The sequence below is a fragment of the Thalassophryne amazonica genome, chromosome 11, assembly GCF_902500255.1.
Source record: "Thalassophryne amazonica chromosome 11, fThaAma1.1, whole genome shotgun sequence".
NCBI classification, from domain to species: Eukaryota; Metazoa; Chordata; class Actinopteri; order Batrachoidiformes; family Batrachoididae; genus Thalassophryne; species Thalassophryne amazonica.
In genome coordinates this window covers 107970548-107992955 of record NC_047113.1, presented here as the reverse complement: position 1 = coordinate 107992955, position 22408 = coordinate 107970548, and the positions used below count along the sequence as shown (strand labels likewise).

The window sequence follows — 22408 nt, the reverse complement described above, 5'->3', positions numbered from 1 at the left end:
GAACTCCATAATTAACTTTAGTCTGTGAAGAAGATTCCCCATTTACATGAACAAATTGTAATCTATTAGATAAATATGATTCAAACCACCGCAGCGCAGTGCCTTTAATACCTATGGCATGCTCTAATCTCTGTAATAAAATTTTATGGTCAACAGTATCAAAAGCAGCACTGAGGTCTAACAGAACAAGCACAGCGATGAGTCCACTGTCCGAGGCCATAAGAAGATCATTTGCAACCTTCACTAATGCTGTTTCTGTACTATGATGAATTCTAAAACCTGACTGAAACTCTCAAATAGACCATTCCTCTGCAGATGATCAGTTAGCTGTTTTACAACTACCCTTTCAAGAATTTTTGAGAGAAAAGGAAGGTTGGAGATTGGCCTATAATTAGCTAAGATAGCTGGGTCAAGTGATGGCTTTTTAAGTAATGGTTTAATTACTGCCACCTTAAAAGCCTGTGGTACATAGCCAACTAGTGAGACGCCATTTCCTCTCCAACTTACGGGTTATCAGCTTTAAGCTACGAGTTTGTGAGTTATACCACAGAGTCAGGCACTTCTGATTTAAAGCTCTCTTTTTCAGAGGAGCTACAGCATCCAAAGTTGTCTTCGATGAGGATGTAAAACTATTGACGAGATACTCTATCTCACTTACAGAGTTTAGGTAGCTACTCTGCACTGTGTTGGTATATGGCATTAGAGAACATAAAGAAGGAATCATATCCTTAAACCTAGTTACAGGGCTTTCTGAAAGACTTCTAGTGTAATGAAACTTATTCCCCACTGCTGGGTAGTCCATCAGAGTAAATGTAATGTTATTAAGAAATGATCAGACAGAAGGGAGTTTTCAGGGAATGCTGTTAAGTCTTCTATTTCCATACCATAAGTCAGAACAAGATCTAAGATATGATTAAAGTGGTGGGTGGACTCATTTACATTTTGAGCAAAGCCAATAGAGTCTAATAATAGATTAAATGCAGTGTTGAGGCTGTCATTCTCAGCATCTGTGTGGATGTTAAAATCGCCCACTATAATTATCTTATGATGGTTTAGTGGTTAATGTGTTGGGCTTGAGTCCAGAAGATCATGGGTTCAAATCCCCGCCTGACTGGAAAATCACTCAGGGCCCTTGGGCAAGGCCTTTAATCCCCTATTGCTCCCGGTGTGTAGTGAGCGCCTTGTATGGCAGCACCCTGACATCGGGGTGAATGTGAGGCATAATTGTAAAAGCGCTTTGAGCGTCTGGTGCAGATGGAAAAGCGCTATATAAATGCAGTCCATTTACCTCCCACGCCCATGGTGTTGCCATACTAATCAAGAAACATTTTCCATTCCAGCCTAATTCTGTGGTTACTGACCCTCTTGGTAGATACTTATTGGTCTCTGGTAGTGTTAACACATTTCCTTTAATGCTTCTTAATCTCTATGAACCGAACACTGATGATCCTAATTTTTCAGGAGGGTCTTTGACCTGTTGTCAGACGATAATGACTCAAACATAATGGTTGCTGGAGACTTGAACTGCTCCTCACAGCCTCCACCAGAACTTGCATCTCTGCATCTTTTGAACAACTTACTCAAATCTAGAAACCTGGTAAACATCTGGAGGATTCAGCATCCTATTGATAGAGACTATTCATTTTACTCTCATGTTCATAAGTCATATAGCAGGATAGATTATTTCTTAACAGATTCTAATTTAGTTCCCCATGTCACTTAGTCAAAATATCATAACATACTGATCTCTGACCACAGTCCTGTGACATTGTCCTTAAAGCTCTCTCTTTCAAAACAGGCGTATTCCTGGCGCTTCAACCCTAAACTTAAGGAATTTATAGCCATAAATGATAATGGTTGTGTGTCTGACTCTACACTTTGGGAAACATTAAAAGTTGTTACGCATGGAGATATAATTTGTACTCTTCTGCTCTTAAAAAAACGAAAACCGGCTCTTAGAAATTAAGGACACTCTTCTGGCTCTGGAAAGAACAGATCAAATATCTAAATCCCCAGATGACTACAAAGAAATACTGAAGCTTAAGTATGAATATAATGGGATCTTGAGCACTCAGATTAATAACCTACTTCTGAAACTGAGGAGTAAACATTTTGAGCTAGGGGACAAACCTAGTAAGCTCCTTGCGTGGCAGCTAAAAGGCGTCCAGGCCTCAAGATCAATTCATAGCATGAAATCTGCATCTGGCACCCTTTTAACTAACCCTTTAGAGGTAAATCGTCGTTTCAGGGAGTTCTATAGTGAGCTTTATTCTTCTAAGCAGAATGTTACACAATCTGACTTAAATAACTTCTTTGATTCCTTGCCACTGCCCAAGCTGAATGATACAGCAAGAACCGAGCTGGATTCTGATTTTACGATACAGGAGGTAACTACCGCAATAAAATCATTTCCATCAGGAAAGGTAGCTGGGCCAGACAGATTTAGCAGTGAATTCTACGAGATGTTTTGTGACATTCTTGCTCTGCTTTTACTCCGAATGATGTCAAATTCTAAAAATGAAAGAATGTTGCCCAAAACCCTATATGAGGCCAACATGTCCCTTATTTTAAAAAAGAATAGAGAGGAAACTGATCCAGCTAGCTTTAGGCCAGTTGCGCTTCAAAATGTTGATCGAAAGATAATTACAAAAATTTTGTCAACCCGATTAAATAAGCATTTGGCCTCCATCATTCATCCTGATCAAACAGGATTTATTCCTGGCAGGTTCTCTTTTTCAAATGTTAGGCGTGTTCTCAGTGTAATGTATGCTGATCATAGCAGTGCTAGTGGAGCAGCAATCTTGTCGCTTGATGCGCACAAAGCCTTTGATCAAGTGGAGTGGTCTTATATGTTTGAGTTATTGTGCAGATTCGGATTCGGTGAAACATTCATATCCTGGGTAGGGGTGATATATGCTCGCTCTTCATGCTCCATTCTGACTAATGGTGACAGGTCATTACCATTCCCTTTACAACGTTCAGTCCAGCAGGGTTGCCCTCTTTCCCCGGCCCTTTTTGCTATTGTGATAGAACCCCTCACTTTAAAAATAAGAGCACATCCGTGCCTTGAAGGTCTTCAGGTGGGAAGAGTGGAAACACTTATAAGTTTATATGCCGATGATGTAATAATATACCTTCGGGATTCGGTGGAGTCAGTTCCTATTCTACTTGAAGTTATAAACTCTTTCAGCAGAATATCTGGATACACAATTAACTGGTCAAAAAGTGACTTTATGCCCCTCTCTGCAACTTACCCTCCAGGTTTTCTGGAAAATATTCCATTTAAAATTGCTAATGATCATTTATGTTATCTAGGTTTGACTATACCAAAAAATCCTAAACTAATATTTAAATTAAACTTTGAAGAATTCATATTGAAACTTAAACAAAACATTGAATACTGGAAATTGTTGCCTTTGTCAATGATTGGCCGTATTAATTCTATCAAGATGATCTCTCTCCCTAGATTTCTTTACTTGCGTCAAAATCTCCCGATTTTTCTAACCTCTGCATTTTTTTAAAGAATTAGATTCCATTATAGTTTCCTACATTTGGAACAATAAAAAGCCCAGAATCTCGAGGGTACATCTGCAGAAGCCCAAACTGGAGGGTGGTCTTGGCATGCCAGTTTTCAGACATTACTATTGGGCCGCCAACATTAGAGTCCTGATGTTTTGGCAACAGGCAGCCACAGACAGTAACTTTTACAACTCCTTTATGGCTTAAGATGGAGGCTAACTCCGTTAATGACTCCTCCTTACCAGCCATGCTCTTTTCTAAGTTTGATAAAACTGAATCCCTTGGGAAGCTTTGCTTTGTGTTGAAACACTGTCAGAATTTTAAACCAGGTTAGGAGCTTTCTGGTATTACCGGAAACTTCTGTACAAACACCTATATGTTTGAACCATTCATTTTTGCCCCTTGGTTGGACAAATCCTGTTGTGACTGGAGACAGAAGGGCTTAGTCTCAATCGAAAATTTCTATATTGATGGTAAATTTGCATCGTTCAGCCAGCTGAGAGAAAAATATAATCTGCCTCACTCCAGTTTTTTTCGTTATTTGCAAGTTAGGCATTACATACAATCCAAAATTAGACATTTCAAACATCTCCCAGCAGAACATGAGCTTTTCAAAGTCCTTAAAAGCCCTCCTGACTCCAGACAATTAATTTGTAAAATTAATGTACGTATGGTTAAAATAAGGGATACCTGGAGGGAGGAGTTGGGTGTGGAGTTGTCTGAATCTATGTGGGATGAGTGTTTGTCCATAATCTGCTCTTGCTCAGTAAACAGTAGACACCAGCTTATACAGTTTAAGATTGTTCATCATTTATATTATTCTAAAGTCAGGTTGCATAAAATTTATCCCTTTGTCTCACCAGTTTGTGACGGCTGTAAAACATCAGATGGCACATTATCTCATGCTTTTTGGTTCTGCTCTTCAATAACGGGTTTTTGGTGTAAAATATTTGACTGGTACGCTTCAGCCTGACACAGGACTCGCCATTTTTGGCATTACAAACACAATTAAGGACCTCCCTGCATTTATGCAGCAACCTCTGGGATTAGGAATGGTTGTTGCCAAAAGACTAATCTTGAAAGAATGGAAAGCTTCTACTGCCCCGTCCTTTCAAATGTGGATCACTGACATGATGTCTCTAATAGAAATGGAAAGATTCAGATCTTTAAGAATGTGTTCAATGAGAAAATTCACAAGTGCTTGGAGTACCTGGAGGAGATTAAGGCAGTTTGACATGTTAACCTATGCCCAGGTGACAGATATTTCCCCGTCTCTACTCTGAGATGTTACTGTTTAACTGGCAATGTGTATGTGTCTGAGTCACTGTTTGTTTGCTGTTTCTTTGTTCTTTGTATGTTATATGGAAAAATCAGAAATAAAATATATATATTAAAAAAAAAACTAATAAGAATTGTGGACCAGACAAAATATGTGGACGTGTCCTGAAACACTGCGCCAAGGAGCTGTGTTCAGTGTTTCATTATATTTTTAATCAGTCTTTATTGTTACAACATGTCCCTAGTGTCTGGAAAAATGCTGTGGTTGTTCCTGTTCTGAAATCTAGCCGCCGTACATCGATTCTCATTGAAGGTTTTTGAATAATCTGTGCAGTCAGAGATCCTGAGAAACACTCAGCAGGTACTGGACTCTATGCAGTTTGCTTCCAGGCCTCACAGAGGAGTGGAGGACGCCACACTCACTCTTCTTAACCTGCTGTTTAAACATTCGGAGGCGAATGGATGTTGTGCCAGACTTTTATTTATTGATTTCTCTTCTGCTTTTAATACAATCAGCCACATATTTTAACCCGTAGGCTTTTAGATCAGTTTAGTTTAAGTAATCATCCTGCAGGCTGGATTCTTGACTTTTTAACTGAGCGGACACAGTGGGTCAGATTTCATGGTGTCTTATCTGACCAAGTGGTGTTGTCAGCTGGTTCACCACAAGGGTGCGTTTTGTCCCCGTTGCTTTTATTCCTGTACACAGACGGTCAGAGCATGCATGAAAAATATGCAGATGACTCTGTCATTGTTAGTTTACTGCAGGAGAATGAAACCAGCCATGGACCTGTTGTTGTCTACTTTGTCAGGTTGTGTGAAGAGTCCCACCTTCAGCTGAACATCTCAAAGACTAAAGATATGTGGATTGTGGATTTCAGAAAGAACCCATGTCCACCTGAGGCCACAGTCATCAAGGGTCAGAAGGTGGAACCTGTGCGGTCATATAAGTACCTGAACTTTGAGACCAACTTTGAAGCTGAATGGAAAAAAGGGCATCAGTGTCTGTTTTGTTTCAGAAAACGGTCGTCTTTTAACGTTGGCAAAACCATCATGACACTGTTTTATCAATCTTTTATTGAATCTGTTTTGTCTTATTCTTTGTTGTCATGGTGCTTTGAATGAGAGAAACAAACTGATGCAGGGAAGCTGACTGGGGAGCCACAGCTTGGCCCCGAGTCTCTGCACACCAGGCAGCTCCAGAGGATCACTGAGTCGATGATAAACCACCAGTCACACACCTCTACACGGGGGATTCCAGCTTCTCCCCTCTGGTTGGAGGTTTACAGTCCTGAAGTGTAGAACAAAACACGACAGGAACAGTTTTATTCCAGCTGCTCTTATTCAGACAAATAAATCATTGTAGCAAATTTTGCACCATTCTAGCTGGTTGCCAAGCTGTGATCTAATGTGGCTCTGATCACCTTTAGGTCTTTGTGTGTGTCAGTCAGTGGCGGGCACAGCTAACCAAAAAGTTAGCTTTGATAACCACTAGTCCACTAACAGAAAAGTTAACTTTTACAACGCTACACCGAAAAACGCCTAAAAAATGAGTGGAAATTACAGCTAACCGCTAACTTTCAGTATTGATTAATTATTGTTATTGACAGTATTGATTACTGTCAGTGACGTTTAGCGTCGCAGAGGCTTCTGAGTAAATTCAGTGCAGCGCTTGTGTCTTTGGCTCTGAGTTTGGCTCTCACTGCGGTATTGTATCACTTCCTGTTCCGGAGCACAGCGGTGTTTTGCTGTATCTGTTAATTTTGGCTCTCTGTTGGGACTGTTTACACAGAGACTGCTACCTGCTGCTTTGGACTTTGAACTAATAGTCTTTTTCAAGACTTTTTTACTTTTTTACCTTTTTATTTTTTTTTTTTTTACTTTTTTACTTGACTCTACTGGTGGTCGGCTCTCACTGCGGTATTGTATCACTTCTTGTTCCGGAGCACAGCGGTGTTTTTCTGTATCTGTTAGCTGTTTGATCTGCGCAGTTAGATTGATCTAGTTATCTAGATTACGATTTGTTTCCCAGTGTAATCTTTACGTGCCTTAACTAAAGCACTCCTTCTGCTGAATCACCTCTAAATTATTTACACATTATTCGCTTTGCGTGTTTTTAGGAATCCGCTAGCTTAGCGTAGCTACTAGCTCTTAGCCGATTTAGCATGGCGGCTTCTCCTGTCTCTCCCGCACTTTTCTGCTCTGGGTGTGAAATGTTTAGTTATTCCTCGGCCTCCTTTAGCAGTAATGGTACTTGTAATAAGTGTAGCTTATTCGTAGCTTTGGAGGCCAGGCTGGGCGAATTGGAGACTCGGCTCCGCACCGTGGAAAATTCTACAGCTAGCAAGGCCCCTGTAGTCGGTGCGGACCAAGGTAGCTTAGCCGCCGTTAGTTCCCCCCTGGCAGATCCCGAGCAGCCGGGAAAGCAGGCCGACTGGGTGACTGTGAGGAGGAAGCGTAGCCCTAAACAGAAGCCCCGTGTACACCGCCAACCCGTTCACATCTTTAACCGTTTTTCCCCACTCGACGATACACCCGCCGAGGATCAAACTCTGGTTATTGGCGACTCTGTTTTGAGAAATGTGAAGTTAGCGACACCAGCAACCATAGTCAATTGTCTTCCGGGGGCCAGAGCAGGCGACATTGAAGGAAATTTGAAACTGCTGGCTAAGGCTAAGCGTAAATTTGGTAAGATTGTAATTCACGTCGGCAGTAATGACACCCGGTTACGCCAATCGGAGGTCACTAAAATTAACATTGAATCGGTGTGTAACTTTGCAAAAACAATGTCGGACTCTGTAGTTTTCTCTGGGCCCCTCCCCAATCAGACCGGGAGTGACATGTTTAGCCGCATGTTCTCCTTGAATTGCTGGCTGTCTGAGTGGTGTCCAAAAAATGAGGTGGGCTTCATAGATAATTGGCAAAGCTTCTGGGGAAAACCTGGTCTTGTTAGGAGAGACGGCAGCCATCCCACTTTGGATGGAGCAGCTCTCATTTCTAGAAATCTGGCCAATTTTCTTAAATCCTCCAAACCGTGACTATCCAGGGTTGGGACCAGGAAGCAGAGTTGTAGTCTTACACACCTCTCTGCAGCTTCTCTCCCCCTGCCATCCCCTCATTACCCCATCCCCGTAGAGACGGTGCCTGCTCCCAGACTACCAATAACCAGCAAAAATCTATTTAAGCATAAAAATTCAAAAAGAAAAAATAATATAGCACCTTCAACTGCACCACAGACTAAAACAGTTAAATGTGGTCTATTAAACATTAGGTCTCTCTCTTCTAAGTCCCTGTTGGTAAATGATATAATAATTGATCAACATATTGATTTATTCTGCCTAACAGAAACCTGGTTACAGCAGGATGAATATGTTAGTTTAAATGAGTCAACACCCCCGAGTCACACTAACTGTCAGAATGCTCGTAGCACGGGCCGGGGTGGAGGATTAGCAGCAATCTTCCATTCCAGCTTATTAATTAATCCAAAACCCAGACAGAGCTTTAATTCATTTGAAAGCTTGTCTCTTAGTCTTGTCCATCCAAATTGGAAGTCCCAAAAACCAGTTTTATTTGTTATTATCTATCGTCCACCTGGTCGTTACTGTGAGTTTCTCTGTGAATTTTCAGACCTTTTGTCTGACTTAGTGCTTAGCTCAGATAAGATAATTATAGTGGGCGATTTTAACATCCACACAGATGCTGAGAATGACAGCCTCAACACTGCATTTAATCTATTATTAGACTCTATTGGCTTTGCTCAAAAAGTAAATGAGTCCACCCACCACTTTAATCATATCTTAGATCTTGTTCTGACTTATGGTATGGAAATAGAAGACTTAACAGTATTCCCTGATAACTCCCTTCTGTCTGATCATTTCTTAATAACATTTACATTTACTCTGATGGACTACCCAGCAGTGGGGAATAAGTTTCATTACACTAGAAGTCTTTCAGAAAGCGCTGTAACTAGGTTTAAGGATATGATTCCTTCTTTATGTTCTCTAATGCCATATACCAACACAGTGCAGAGTAGCTACCTAAACTCTGTAAGGGAGATAGAGTATCTCGTCAATAGTTTTACATCCTCATTGAAGACAACTTTGGATGCTGTAGCTCCTCTGAAAAAGAGAGCTTTAAATCAGAAGTGTCTGACTCCGTGGTATAACTCACAAACTCGTAGCTTAAAGCAGATAACCCGTAAGTTGGAGAGGAAATGGCGTCTCACTAATTTAGAAGATCTTCACTTAGCCTGGAAAAAGAGTCTGTTGCTCTATAAAAAAGCCCTTCGTAAAGCTAGGACATCTTTCTACTCATCACTAATTGAAGAAAATAAGAACAACCCCAGGTTTCTTTTCAGCACTGTAGCCAGGCTGACAAAGAGTCAGAGCTCTATTGAGCTGAGTATTCCATTAACTTTAACTAGTAATGACTTCATGACTTTCTTTGCTAACAAAATTTTAACTATTAGAGAAAAAATTACTCATAACCATCCCAAAGACGTATCGTTATCTTTGGCTGCTTTCAGTGATGCCGGTATTTGGTTAGACTCTTTCTCTCCGATTGTTCTGTCTGAGTTATTCTCATTAGTTACTTCATCCAAACCATCAACATGTTTATTAGACCCCATTCCTACCAGGCTGCTCAAGGAAGCCCTACCATTATTTAATGCTTCGATCTTAAATATGATCAATCTATCTTTGTTAGTTGGCTATGTACCACAGGCTTTTAAGGTGGCAGTAATTAAACCATTACTTAAAAAGCCATCACTTGACCCAGCTATCTTAGCTAATTATAGGCCAATCTCCAACCTTCCTTTTCTCTCAAAAATTCTTGAAAGGGTAGTTGTAAAACAGCTAACTGATCATCTGCAGAGGAATGGTCTATTTGAAGAGTTTCAGTCAGGTTTTAGAATTCATCATAGTACAGAAACAGCATTAGTGAAGGTTACAAATGATCTTCTTATGGCCTCGGACAGTGGACTCATCTCTGTGCTTGTTCTGTTAGATCTCAGTGCTGCTTTTGATACTGTTGACCATAAAATTTTATTACAGAGATTAGAGCATGCCATAGGTATTAAAGGCACTGCGCTGCGGTGGTTTGAATCATATTTGTCTAATAGATTACAATTTGTTCATGTAAATGGGGAATCTTCTTCACAGACTAAAGTTAATTATGGAGTTCCACAAGGTTCTGTGCTAGGACCAATTTTATTCACTTTATACATGCTTCCCTTAGGCAGTATTATTAGACGGTATTGCTTAAATTTTCATTGTTACGCAGATGATACCCAGCTTTATCTATCCATGAAGCCAGAGGACACACACCAATTAGCTAAACTGCAGGATTGTCTTACAGACATAAAGACATGGATGACCTCTAATTTCCTGCTTTTAAACTCAGATAAAACTGAAGTTATTGTACTTGGCCCCACAAATCTTAGAAACATGGTGTCTAACCAGATCCTTACTCTGGATGGCATTACCCTGACCTCTAGTAATACTGTGAGAAATCTTGGAGTCATTTTGATCAGGATATGTCATTCAAAGTGCATATTAAACAAATATGTAGGACTGCTTTTTTGCATTTACGCAATATCTCTAAATCAGAAAGGTCTTGTCTCAGAGTGATGCTGAAAAACTAATTCATGCATTTATTTCCTCTAGGCTGGACTATTGTAATTCATTATTATCAGGTTGTCCTAAAAGTTCCCTAAAAAGCCTTCAGTTAATTCAAAATGCTGCAGCTAGAGTACTGACGGGGACTAGAAGGAGAGAGCATATCTCACCCATATTGGCCTCTCTTCATTGGCTTCCTGTTAATTCTAGAATAGAATTTAAAATTCTTCTTCTTACTTATAAGGTTTTGAATAATCAGGTCCCATCTTATCTTAGGGACCTCGTAGTACCATATTACCCCAATAGAGCGCTTCGCTCTCAGACTGCAGGCTTACTTGTAGTTCCTAGGGTTTGTAAGAGTAGAATGGGAGGCAGAGCCTTCAGCTTTCAGGCTCCTCTCCTGTGGAACCAGCTCCCAATTCAGATCAGGGAGACAGACACCCTCTCTACTTTTAAGATTAGGCTTAAAACTTTCCTTTTTGCTAAAGCTTATAGTTAGGGCTGGATCAGGTGACCCTGAACCATCCCTTAGTTATGCTGCTATAGACGTAGACTGCTGGGGGGTTCCCATGATGCACTGTTTCTTTTTCTTTTTGCTCTGTATGCACCACTCTGCATTTAATCATTAGTGATCGATCTCTGCTCCCCTCCACAGCATGTCTTTTTCCTGGTTCTCTCCCTCAGCCCCAACCAGTCCCAGCAGAAGACTGCCCCTCCCTGAGCCTGGTTCTGCTGGAGGTTTCTTCCTGTTAAAAGGGAGTTTTTCCTTCCCACTGTAGCCAAGTGCTTGCTCACAGGGGGTCGTTTTGACCGTTGGGGTTTTACATAATTATTGTATGGCCTTGCCTTACAATATAAAGCGCCTTGGGGCAACTGTTTGTTGTGATTTGGCGCTATATAAAAAAAATTGATTGATTGATTGATTGATTGATTTAAACACCACGGCTGCTACAAAGACGTCTCACTTACCTTTCACGGTGGCAGTGTAGATAAAACACAAGGCATTTTCACTTATGGTTTCATTTATAGGCAGACTAATTCCGAACAGTTTATCAACACATTAACAGCAACTCTGTCATTTTTACAAAGTGAAAATATTGCACTTTTAAAGTAATGCAGAAGAAAGAATAAAGAAGGTCTGAGCGATAAACCAATACAAGCGCCAAAAGGCATTATGGGAAATCAGACTGTCTTATAACCCCCCGTCAAAATGCATAGAACACTGCCATCTACTGGATGGGAGTTTGAAAAGCGGTCAATCATAATGTGTTGCAGCAATGCATTATGGGAGTTCAGGGTTTCTTTGTTTTTTATTATTATTGTTGTACATGTTAGCTGAGTGTGAAGCGGCTGGGATGAGGATCAGCACCTCTAAATCTGAGGCCATGGTTGTCAGCAGGAAACCAATGGATTGCCTACTCCGGGTAGTGAATGTGGTCTTGCCCCAAGTGAAAGAGTTCAAGTACCTCAGGGTCTTGTTCATGAGTGAGGGGACTCCCCAGACACGTCCATCTGGGAGGAGACCCTGGGAAAGACCCAGGACTAGGTGGAGAGATTATATACCCACACTGGCCTGGGAATGCCTCGGGATCCACCAGTCAGAGGTGGTCAATGTGGCCCGGGAAAGGGAAGTCTGGGGTCCCCTGCTGGAGCTGTTGCCCCTGCAACCCGAACCCGGAAAAGTGGTTGGCGATCAGTGAGTGATGTTAGTTTTGGAGTGTTGTTAGTATTATAAATTTGTTGTGTTTTTTATAGTTCAAGGAATGTAGTTAGTTTGGTGAAGAGTTTTGTTGTGTTTTGTTGTGATGACGTTCTGATTTACCTCTTCTGCCACTGAGCTGCTGCATGTTGAAAGTAAATTACTTATTTTTTCTCCAGCTGCACTGGCAGCTGGCCAGACAGGACCTAACATGTATAATTTTTAGGGCTTATAAATGTTTTTAACCGTTAAGCTTTACTTCTGCTTCGCTAATTACCAGTTAGCAGATTACTATGGATTTTGCCAGTTTTCCCACCTACAAAGAATGTGGAGGTCTGTAATTTTTATCGTAGGTTCACTTCAACTGTGACAGACAGAATCTAAAAAAAAAAAAAAAAAAAAATCAGAAAATCACATTATATGATTTTTAAATAATTATTTTTTTTTTATTGCATGAAATAAGCATGTGATCCAGAAGAAAAACAGACCTTAATATTTGGCACAGAAACCTTTGTTTGCAATTACAGAGGTCAGACGTTTCCTGTAGTTTTTCACCAGGTTTTCACACACTGCAGCAGGGATTTTGGTCCACTCCTCCATACAGATCTTCTCCAGATCTTTCAGGTTTGGAGTTTCAGCTCCCTCCAAAGATTTTCTATTGAGTTCAGGTCTGGAGACTGGCCAGGCCACTCCAGGACCTTTAAATGCTTCTTACGGAGCCCCTCCTTAGTTGCCCTGGCTGTGTGTTTGGGGTCATTGTCATGCTGGAAGACCCAGCCATGACCCATCTTCAATGCTCTTACTGAGGGAAGGAGGTTGTTTGCCAAAATCTCACAATGCATGACCCCATCCATCCTCCCTTCAATACGGTGCAGTCGTCCTGTCCCCTTTGCAGAAGAGCACCCCCAGAGTATGATGTTTCCACCCCGCATGCTTCACGGTTGGGATGGTTTTCTTGGACTTGTTCTCATCCTCTAAATATGGTAAGTGGAGGTGATTCCAAAAGCGCTATTCTGGTGTCATCTGACCACATGACCTTCTCCCATGCCTCCTCTGGATCATCCAGATGGTCACTGGTGAACTTCAAATGGGCCTGGACATGTGCTGGCTTGAGCAGGGGGACCTTGCTGCCCTGCAGGATTTTAAACCATGACAGCATCATGTGGTACTAATGTAATCTTTGTGACTGTGGTCCCAGCTCTCTTCAGGTCATTGACCAGGTCCTCCTGTGTAGTTCTGAGCTTTCTCAGAATCATCCTTACCCCACAAAGTGAGATCTTGCATGGAATCCCAGACCGAGGGAGACTGACAGTCATCTTGTGTTTCTTCCACTTTCTAATAAATCATCATAACAGCTGTTGTCTTCTACCAAGCTGCTTGCCTGTTGTCCTGTAGTCCATCCCAGCCTTGTGCAGGTCTACAGTTTTGTCCCTGGTGTCCTTAGACAGCTCTTTGGTCTTGGCTATGGTGGACAGGTTGGAGTGTGATTGACTGAGTGTGTGAACAGGTGTCTTTTATACAGGTAACAAGTTCAAACAGGTGCAATTAATACAGGTAAAGAGTGCAGAATAGGAGGATTTCTTCAAGATGAACTAACAGGTCTGTGCAATAAAATGAAAATTAATTATTTAAAAATCATACATTGTAATTTTCTGGATTTTTTTTCCGATTCTGTCTACGTACCTACAATAAAAATTGCAGACCTCTACATTCTTTGTAGGTGGGAAAACTTGAAAAATCCACAGCGGATCAAATACTTATTTGCCTCACTGTAGGTATACACACACACACAGACACACAGTGAGATGATTCATTGTTTCCTCTTTGTTTTTGGTTACAGTGACCATCAATCGTCGTGGTCCATGATTTTGTTGAGTTTTTTTTTGGTTGACAGCAGAGACCAGTGGTCTCAATTGCAGCTCGTTAACTTGCTCAGATAAACCTGGAGAATGTTTGTGGCCGGTTAGAGATCCCGTGCATGGACTATGTAAACAAACGCCGAACAAGCACCCACTGTGTGTGTCTATGTTAACATCTGACTTTGATGTGTCTCCTGCCAGACATTTGTCCTGCATCGTGTGGTTAAAGGCTCTAATGCTACCATTCTGCTGTCCTGTGTCATCAGCCTGGTTCTGTCCCTGCTCATTGTCCACATTGGATGTCGCAGTCTGCCATGCTGTGCCTGCTACGACTCCACAACTGGACTGGTAACAAACAACATACAGATCGCAAACCCACAACCGGCACACCGACTGCAAGCCCACAGCCGGCACACCGACTGCAACCCCACAGCCAACATGTTGACTGCAACCCCACAGCCGGCACGCCGACCGCAACCCCACAGTCGACACACTGACGGCATCCCCACAGCCGACACACCGATCGCAAAACCACAGCCGACACGCCAACTGCAACCCCACAGCCGACACACCAACCGCAACCCCACAGCCGACACACCGACCGCAACCCCACAGCCGACACGCCAACTGCAACCCCACAGCTGACATGCCGATCGCAAAACCACAGCCAACATGCCGACAGCATCCCCACAGCCGACACACCGATCGCAAAAGCATAGCCGACACGCCAACTGCAACCCCACAGCTGACATGCCAATTGCAAAACCACAGCCGACACGCCGACCGCAACCCCACAGCCGACACGCTGATTGCAAAACCACAGGCAACATGCCGACCGCATCCCCACAGCCGACACACCGACCGCAACCCCACAGCCGACACGCTGATTGCAAAACCACAGGCAACATGCCGACCGCATCCCCACAGCCGACACACCGACCGCAACCCCACAGCCGACACGCCGGCCGCAACCCCACAGCCACATGCCGATCGCAAAACCACAGCCGACACGCTGACCGCAACTGCATCCCCACAGCCGACAGACCGACCGCAAACCCACAGCCGACAGACCGACCGCAACCCCACAGCCGACACGCCGACCGCAACCCCACAGTCGACACGCCGACCGCAACCCTACAGCCGACACGCCGATTACAAAACCACAGCCGACATGCCAACTACAACCTCACAGCCGACACGCCGATTACAAAACCACAGCCGACATGCCAACTACAACCCCACAGTCGACACGCCGACCGCAACCCTACAGCCGACACGCCGATTACAAAACCACAGCCGACATGCCAATTGCACCACAACTGATCATGAACCCATCACATACATACATGTGTGGTTCTGCATTAAAGGACACTGACAGTCCCCAGAGTCCAAAGGTTTCACGTCTGTCCTTTGATGGAGTCTGTCATCATTTTTTGTTCTCTCACTGCACTTTGTGCTCAATCACCCAGTTTTTGAGGACAGTCTTCTTCAGACACTTTTGTCCACTGCAGGTGTGTCAACCCGTTTCCACCATTTCTTAATGAAAGTCATCAGATGGACACCACCAGACAAATAGACAACTGTAAATATACACATGCGCGCGCATATGAATGTGTGTGTGTGTGTGTGTGTGTGTGTGTGTGTGTGTGTGTGTGTGTGTGTGTGTGTGTGTGTGTGTGTGTGTGTGTGTGTGTGTGTGTGTGTGTGAAAGAGAGAGATGATGATGATGATGTTTTTGACTGTGTATGACATCATTGTGTCATTTCTGTGTGACTTTACTCATACTAATCAATCACAAGATATATATATATATATATATATATATATATATCCTTTACATCTTCCTGCTCGGCTTCTTGGTTGTTTAAATATAGAAAAAAGCTCCAGACAGGGGTTTACAGAAAGCTCTGACCATATTTTTCTTGACCTTTGACCAAACTACTCCAGAATCTATCAAAGTAACATTTCCACCATGTTTGAAGGAAATCCATCCAGCGTTTTCTGAGTTCTCTTGTCCACACACACACACACACACCCCAGTGAATCACTGCCTTGCTGACACACAAGGTAAGGAGTGAGTGAGTGAGTGAGTGAGTGAGTGAGTGAGTGAGTGAGTGAGTGAGTGAGTGAGTGAGTGAGTGAGTGAGTGAGTGAGTGAGTGAGTGAGTGAGTGAGTGATTTTAACTCTGAGGGTCGCTCAGGGATTGAAACCTTTTTGTCAGTCCCCTGATGTCACCTGTTTTTGGTGCATCGTGTTGTGTCTTTAAAGATGGTAAAGGCGTCATGTTGATGTCAGCACATGTTGCTGTCATGACTTGTTTCTGTGTAGGCTCTCAGTTGTCCAGGTGGTTTCCATAGTAGAGAAGCTTGAATCTTCGACTGGACTGGTTTGCTTGACGCGAGGACATTTCGCTTCAAATCGCAGAAACTTCCTCAGCTAAAATTCTTGCTCTGGTAGTCTGACTTCTGTCTGACCTTTGTCAAGAAGAACAAACAGAAGCCACAAAAGCTGGAGTTTTAAACCTAACCAGACGCCTCCTACCGAGAGGCAGACTGCTATTGGCTAGTGATTAAACAATTGCTTTAATTAGCACCTACTGTGCTCTAGTTAGCACCCTCCTAATGACAGGGCAGCTGACCCTCCTAACGATGGGACTGATGGCTCCCCTGATGACGTGAATGACTCATTACCATGAACAAAAGACTGAAACTGTTTTGACCTGAGTACCCCATTGTAAACAGGGGATAAAGCGTGTCTCAGACTCCCTCCCCTGTTAAGTCACTGGTTCAGATATGTCGATGACACATGCGTTAAAATCAAGCCACAGGAGGTTGAAGACTTTACAGAGCACATCAACTCGGTGGACTCCAATATCAAGTTCACACGTGAGGATGCCAGAAACAACCGTTTAGCCTTCTTGGACTGTGATGTTACGATTAGAGAGAACAGGCAGCTCCAGACAGGGGTTTACAGAAAACCCACTCACACTGACCAATATCTGCTCTTTGGCTCAAACCATCCCCTGGAACACAAGCTCGGGGTGATCAGGACTCTTCAACACAGAGCCTTACAGGTGCCCACAACTGCAGAGGGAAGGGCTAAAGCACAACAGCTTGTCCGGAAGGCCCTCATGGTATGTGGGTACCCACGATGGTCCCCGGACAAAGTGCAGAAGTCCCAGAGAACAAAGAGACCAGATAAACAGGAGACGCAGACAAGAAGAGGAGGAGTGTCTCTCCCTTATTTAGCAGGCGTAGGGGAAAAACTACAGAGGATCTTCAGACAGCACAAAATCCCAGTTTACTTTAAACCTGTTAACACCTTGAGACATAAATTAGTTCACCCTAATTACAGGATCCCTAGTTACAAACAGAGCAATGTAGTGTATTCTATCAGATGTCAGGAAAACTGTAATGAACACTACATAGGTGAGACTAAGAACCTTTACACAAAAGACTATACCAGCACCGCAGAGAGGGCGCCAATGGACCTCAGTCTGCAGTTCATCTCCACCTGAAAGACACTAACCACACGTTTGAGGACAAGGAAGTTAAAATCTTTTGAGAGAGGGGTGAAGGAGGCATTGTATGTGAAACAGTTGAAACCCAGCCTTAACCAGGGAGGGGGTCTGAGACACGCTTTGTCCCCTGTTTACAATGGGGTACTCAGATCAAAGCAGTTTCAGTCTTTTGTTCATGGTAATGAGTCATTCACGTCATCAGCTGCTGGCTGTTTGCTCCTCTGCATTTTGTCACGATCAAAATAATTTTTGATTTTTATTTTATTTTAGCACTGTTGTTGTGCGTTACCTGTGCTGCTCCACAGCCTGTCTAGTGGATTTTTATTTTATTTTAGCACTGTTGTCGTGCGTTACCTGTGCTGCTCCACAGCCTGTCTAGTGGATTTTTATTTTGTTTTAGCACTGTTGTCGTGTGTTGCCTGTGCTGCTCCACAGCCTGTCCAGTGGATTTTTATTTTTATTTTATTTTTTAGCACTGTTGTCGTGCGTTGCCTGTGCTGCTCCACAGCCTGTCCAGTGGATTTTTATTTTTATTTTATTTTTTAGCACTGTTGTTGTGCGTTACCTGTGCTGCTCCACAGCCTGTCTAGTGTCGGATTCCCTGTTTGGGAATCCGCTAGCTTAGCATAGCTACTAGCTCTTAGCCGTTTTAGCATGGCGGCTTCTCCTGTCTCTCCTGCACTTTTCTGCTCTGGGTGTGAAATGTTTAGTTATTCCTCGGCCTCTTTTAGCAGTAACGGTACTTGTAATAAGTGCAGCTTATTCGTAGCTTTGGAGGCCAGGCTGGGCGAATTGGAGGCTCGGCTCCGCACCGTGGAAAATTCTACAGCTAACCAGGCCCCTGTAGTCGGTGCGGACCAAGGTAGCTTAGCCGCCGTTAGTTCCCCCCTGGCAGACCCCGTGCAGTCGGGAAGGCAGGCTGACTGGGTGACTGTGAGGAGGAAGCGTAGCCCTAAACAGAAGCCCCGTGTACACCGTCAACCCGTTCACATCTCTAACCGTTTTTCCCCACTCGACGATACACTCGCCGAGGATCAAACTCTGGTTATTGGCGACTCTGTTTTGAGAAATGTGAAGTTAGCGACACCAGCAACCATTGTCAATTGTCTTCCGGGGGCCAGAGCAGGCGACATCGAAGGACATTTGAAATTGCTGGCTAAGGCTAAGCGTAAATTTGGTAAAATTGTAATTCACGTCGGCAGTAATGACACTCGGTTACGCCAATCGGAGGTCACTAAAATTAACATTGAATCGGTGTGTAACTTTGCAAAAACAATGTCGGACTCTGTTGTTTTCTCTGGGCCCCTCCCCAATCAGACCGGGAGTGACATGTTTAGCCGCATGTTCTCCTTGAATTGCTGGCTGTCTGAGTGGTGTCCAAAAAATGAGGTGGGCTTCATTGATAATTGGCAAAGCTTCTGGGGAAAACCTGGTCTTGTTAGGAGAGACGGCATCCATCCCACTTTAGAGGGAGCAGCTCTCATTTCTAGAAATCTGGCCAATTTTTTGGGATCCTCCAAACTGTGACTGTCTAGCGTTGGGACCAGGAGGCAGAGCTGTGGTCTTATACACCTCTCTGCAGCTTCTCTCCCCCTGCCATCCCCTCGTTGCCCCATCCCCATAGAGACGGTGCCTGCTCCCAGACCACCAATAACTAGCAAAAATCTATTTAAGCATAAAAATTCAAAAAGAAAAAATAATATAGCACCTTCAATTGCACCACAGACTAAAACAGTTAAATGTGGTCTATTAAACATTAGGTCTCTTTCTTCTAAGTCCCTGTTGGTAAATGATATAATAATTGATCAACGTATTGATTTATTCTGCCTAACAGAAACTTGGTTACAGCAGGATGAATATGTTAGTTTAAATGAGTCAACACCCCCGAGTCACACTAACTGTCAGAATGCTCGTAGCACGGGCCGGGGCGGAGGATTAGCAGCAATCTTCCATTCCAGCTTATTAATTAATCAAAAACCTAGACAGAGCTTTAATTCATTTGAAAGCTTGTATCTTAGTCTTGTCCATCCAAATTGGAAGTCCCAAAAACCAGTTTTATTTGTTATTATCTATCGTCCACCTGGTCGTTACTGTGAGTTTCTCTGTGAATTTTCAGACCTTTTGTCTGACTTAGTGCTTAGCTCAGATAAGATAATTATAGTGGGCGACTTTAACATCCACACAGATGCTGAGAATGACAGCCTCAACACTGCATTTAATCTATTATTAGACTCTATCGGCTTTGCTCAAAAAGTAAATGAGTCCACCCACCACATTAATCATATTTTAGATCTTGTTCTGACTTATGGTATGGAAATAGAAGACTTAACAGTATTCCCTGAAAACTCCCTTTTGTCTGATCATTTTTTAATAACATTTACATTTACCCTGATGGACTACCCTGCAGTGGGGAATAAGTTTCATTACACTAGAAGTCTTTCAGAAAGCGCTGTAACTAGGTTTAAGGATATGATTCCTTCTTTATGTTCTCTAATGTCATATACCAACACAGAGCAGAGTAGCTACCTAAACTCTGTAAGGGAGTTAGAGTATCTTGTCAATAGTTTTACATCCTCATTGAAGACAACTTTGGATGCTGTAGCTCCTCTGAAAAAGAGAGCTTTAAATCAGAAGTGTCTGACTCCGTGGTATAACTCACAAACTCGTAGCTTAAAGCAGATAACCCGTAAGTTGGAGAGGAAATGGCGTCTCACTAATTTAGAAGATCTTCACTTAGCCTGGAAAAAGAGTTTGTTGCTCTATAAGAAAGCCCTTCGTGAAGCTAGGACATCTTTCTACTCATCACTAATTGAAGAAAATAAGAACAACCCCAGGTTTCTTTTCAGCACTGTAGCCAGGCTGACAAAGAGTCAGAGCTCTATTGAGCTGAGTATTCCATTAACTTTAACTAGTAATGACTTCATGACTTTCTTTGCTAACAAAATTTTGACTATTAGAGAAAAAATTACTCATAACCATCCCAAAGATGTATCGTTATCTTTGGCTGCTTTCAGTGATGCCGGTATTTGGTTAGACTCTTTCTCTCCGATTGTTCTGTCTGAGTTATTTTCATTAGTTACTTCATCCAAACCATCAACATGCTTATTAGACCCCATTCCTGCCAGGCTGCTCAAGGAAGTCCTACCATTATTTAATGCTTCAATCTTAAATATGATCAATCTATCTTTGTTAGTTGGTTATGTACCACAGGCCTTTAAGGTGGCAGTAATTAAACCATTACTTAAAAAGCCATCACTTGACCCAGCTATCTTAGCTAATTATAGGCCAATCTCCAACCTTCCTTTTCTCTCAAAGATTCTTGAGAGGGTAGTTGTAAAACAGCTAACTGATCACCTGCAGAGGAATGGTCTATTTGAAGAGTTTCAGTCAGGTTTTAGAATTCATCATAGTACAGAAACAGCATTAGTGAAGGTTACAAATGATCTTCTTATGGCTTCGGACAGTGGACTTATCTCTGTGCTTGTTCTGTTGGACCTCAGTGCTGCTTTTGATACTGTTGACCATAAAATTTTATTACAGAGATTAGAGCATGTCATAGGTATTAAAGGCATTGCGCTGCGGTGGTTTGAATCATATTTGTCTAATAGATTACAGTTTGTTCATGTAAATGGGGAATCTTCTTCACAGACTAAAGTTAATTATGGAGTTCCACAAGGTTCTGTGCTAGGACCAATTTTATTCACTTTATACATGCTTCCCTTGGGCAGTATTATTAGACGGTATTGCTTAAATTTTCATTGTTACGCAGATGATACCCAGCTTTATCTATCCATGAAGCCAGAGGATACTCACCAATTAGCTAAACTGCAGGATTGTCTTACAGACATAAAGACATGGATGACCTCTAATTTCCTGCTTTTAAACTCAGATAAAACTGAAGTTATTGTACTTGGCCCCACAAATCTTAGAAGCATGGTGTCTAACCAGATCGTTACTCTGGATGGCATTTCCCTGATCTCTGGTAATACTGTGAGAAATCTTGGAGTTATTTTTGATCAGGATATGTCATTCAAAGCGCATATTAAACAAATATGTAGGACTGCCTTTTTGCATTTACGCAATATCTCTAAAATCAGAAAGGTCTTGTCTCAGAGTGATGCTGAAAAACTAATTCATGCATTTGTTTCCTCTAGGCTGGACTATTGTAATTCATTATTATCAGGTTGTCCTAAAAGTTCCCTAAAAAGCCTTCAGTTGGTTCAGAATGCTGCAGCTAGAGTACTGACGGGGACTAGCAGGAGAGAGCATATCTCACCCGTGTTGGCCTCCCTTCATTGGCTTCCTGTTAATGCTAGAATAGAATTTAAAATTCTTCTTCTTACTTATAAGGTTTTGAATAATCAGGTCCCATCTTATCTTAGGGACCTCATAGTACCATATTACCCCATTAGAGCGCTTCGCTCTCAGACTGCGGGCTTACTTGTAGTTCCTAGGGTTTGTAAGAGTAGAATGGGAGGCAGAGCCTTCAGCTTTCAGGCTCCTCTCCTGTGGAACCAGCTCCCAATTCAGATCAGGGAGACAGATACCCTCTCTACTTTTAAGATTAGGCTTAAAACTTTCCTTTTCGCTAAGGCTTATAGTTAGGGCTGGATCGGGTGACCCTGGACCATCCCTTGGTTATGTTGCTTTAGACGTAGACTGTGTTTCATAATTATTGTATGGCCTTGCCTTGCAATGTGGAGCGCCTTGGGGCAACTGTTTGTTGTGATTTGGCGCTATACAAGAAAAAAGTTGATTGATTGATTGATCAGGAGAGGCGTCAGTCCCATCGTTAGGACAGACAGTGACCCTGTCATTAGGAGGGTGCTAACTAGAGCACAGTAGGTGCTAAATAAAGCAATTGTTTAGTCACTAGCCAATAGCAGTCTGCCTCTCGGTAGGAGGCGTCTGGTTAGG

At 42.6% G+C, this 22408-nt stretch overlaps 1 protein-coding gene across 1 annotated transcript in view; it reads left to right on the top strand.

Annotated features, from left to right (window-relative positions):
• zgc:113425 (uncharacterized protein LOC541425 homolog) overlaps positions 1–22408 on the top strand; it is a 99557-nt gene that overhangs the window by 7013 nt on the left and 70136 nt on the right. Inside the window, exon 4 of the mRNA XM_034180982.1 lies at positions 14172–14318. Within this exon, the coding sequence (XP_034036873.1) occupies positions 14172–14318 (147 nt within the window). The remainder of the gene's footprint in view (positions 1–14171; positions 14319–22408) is intronic.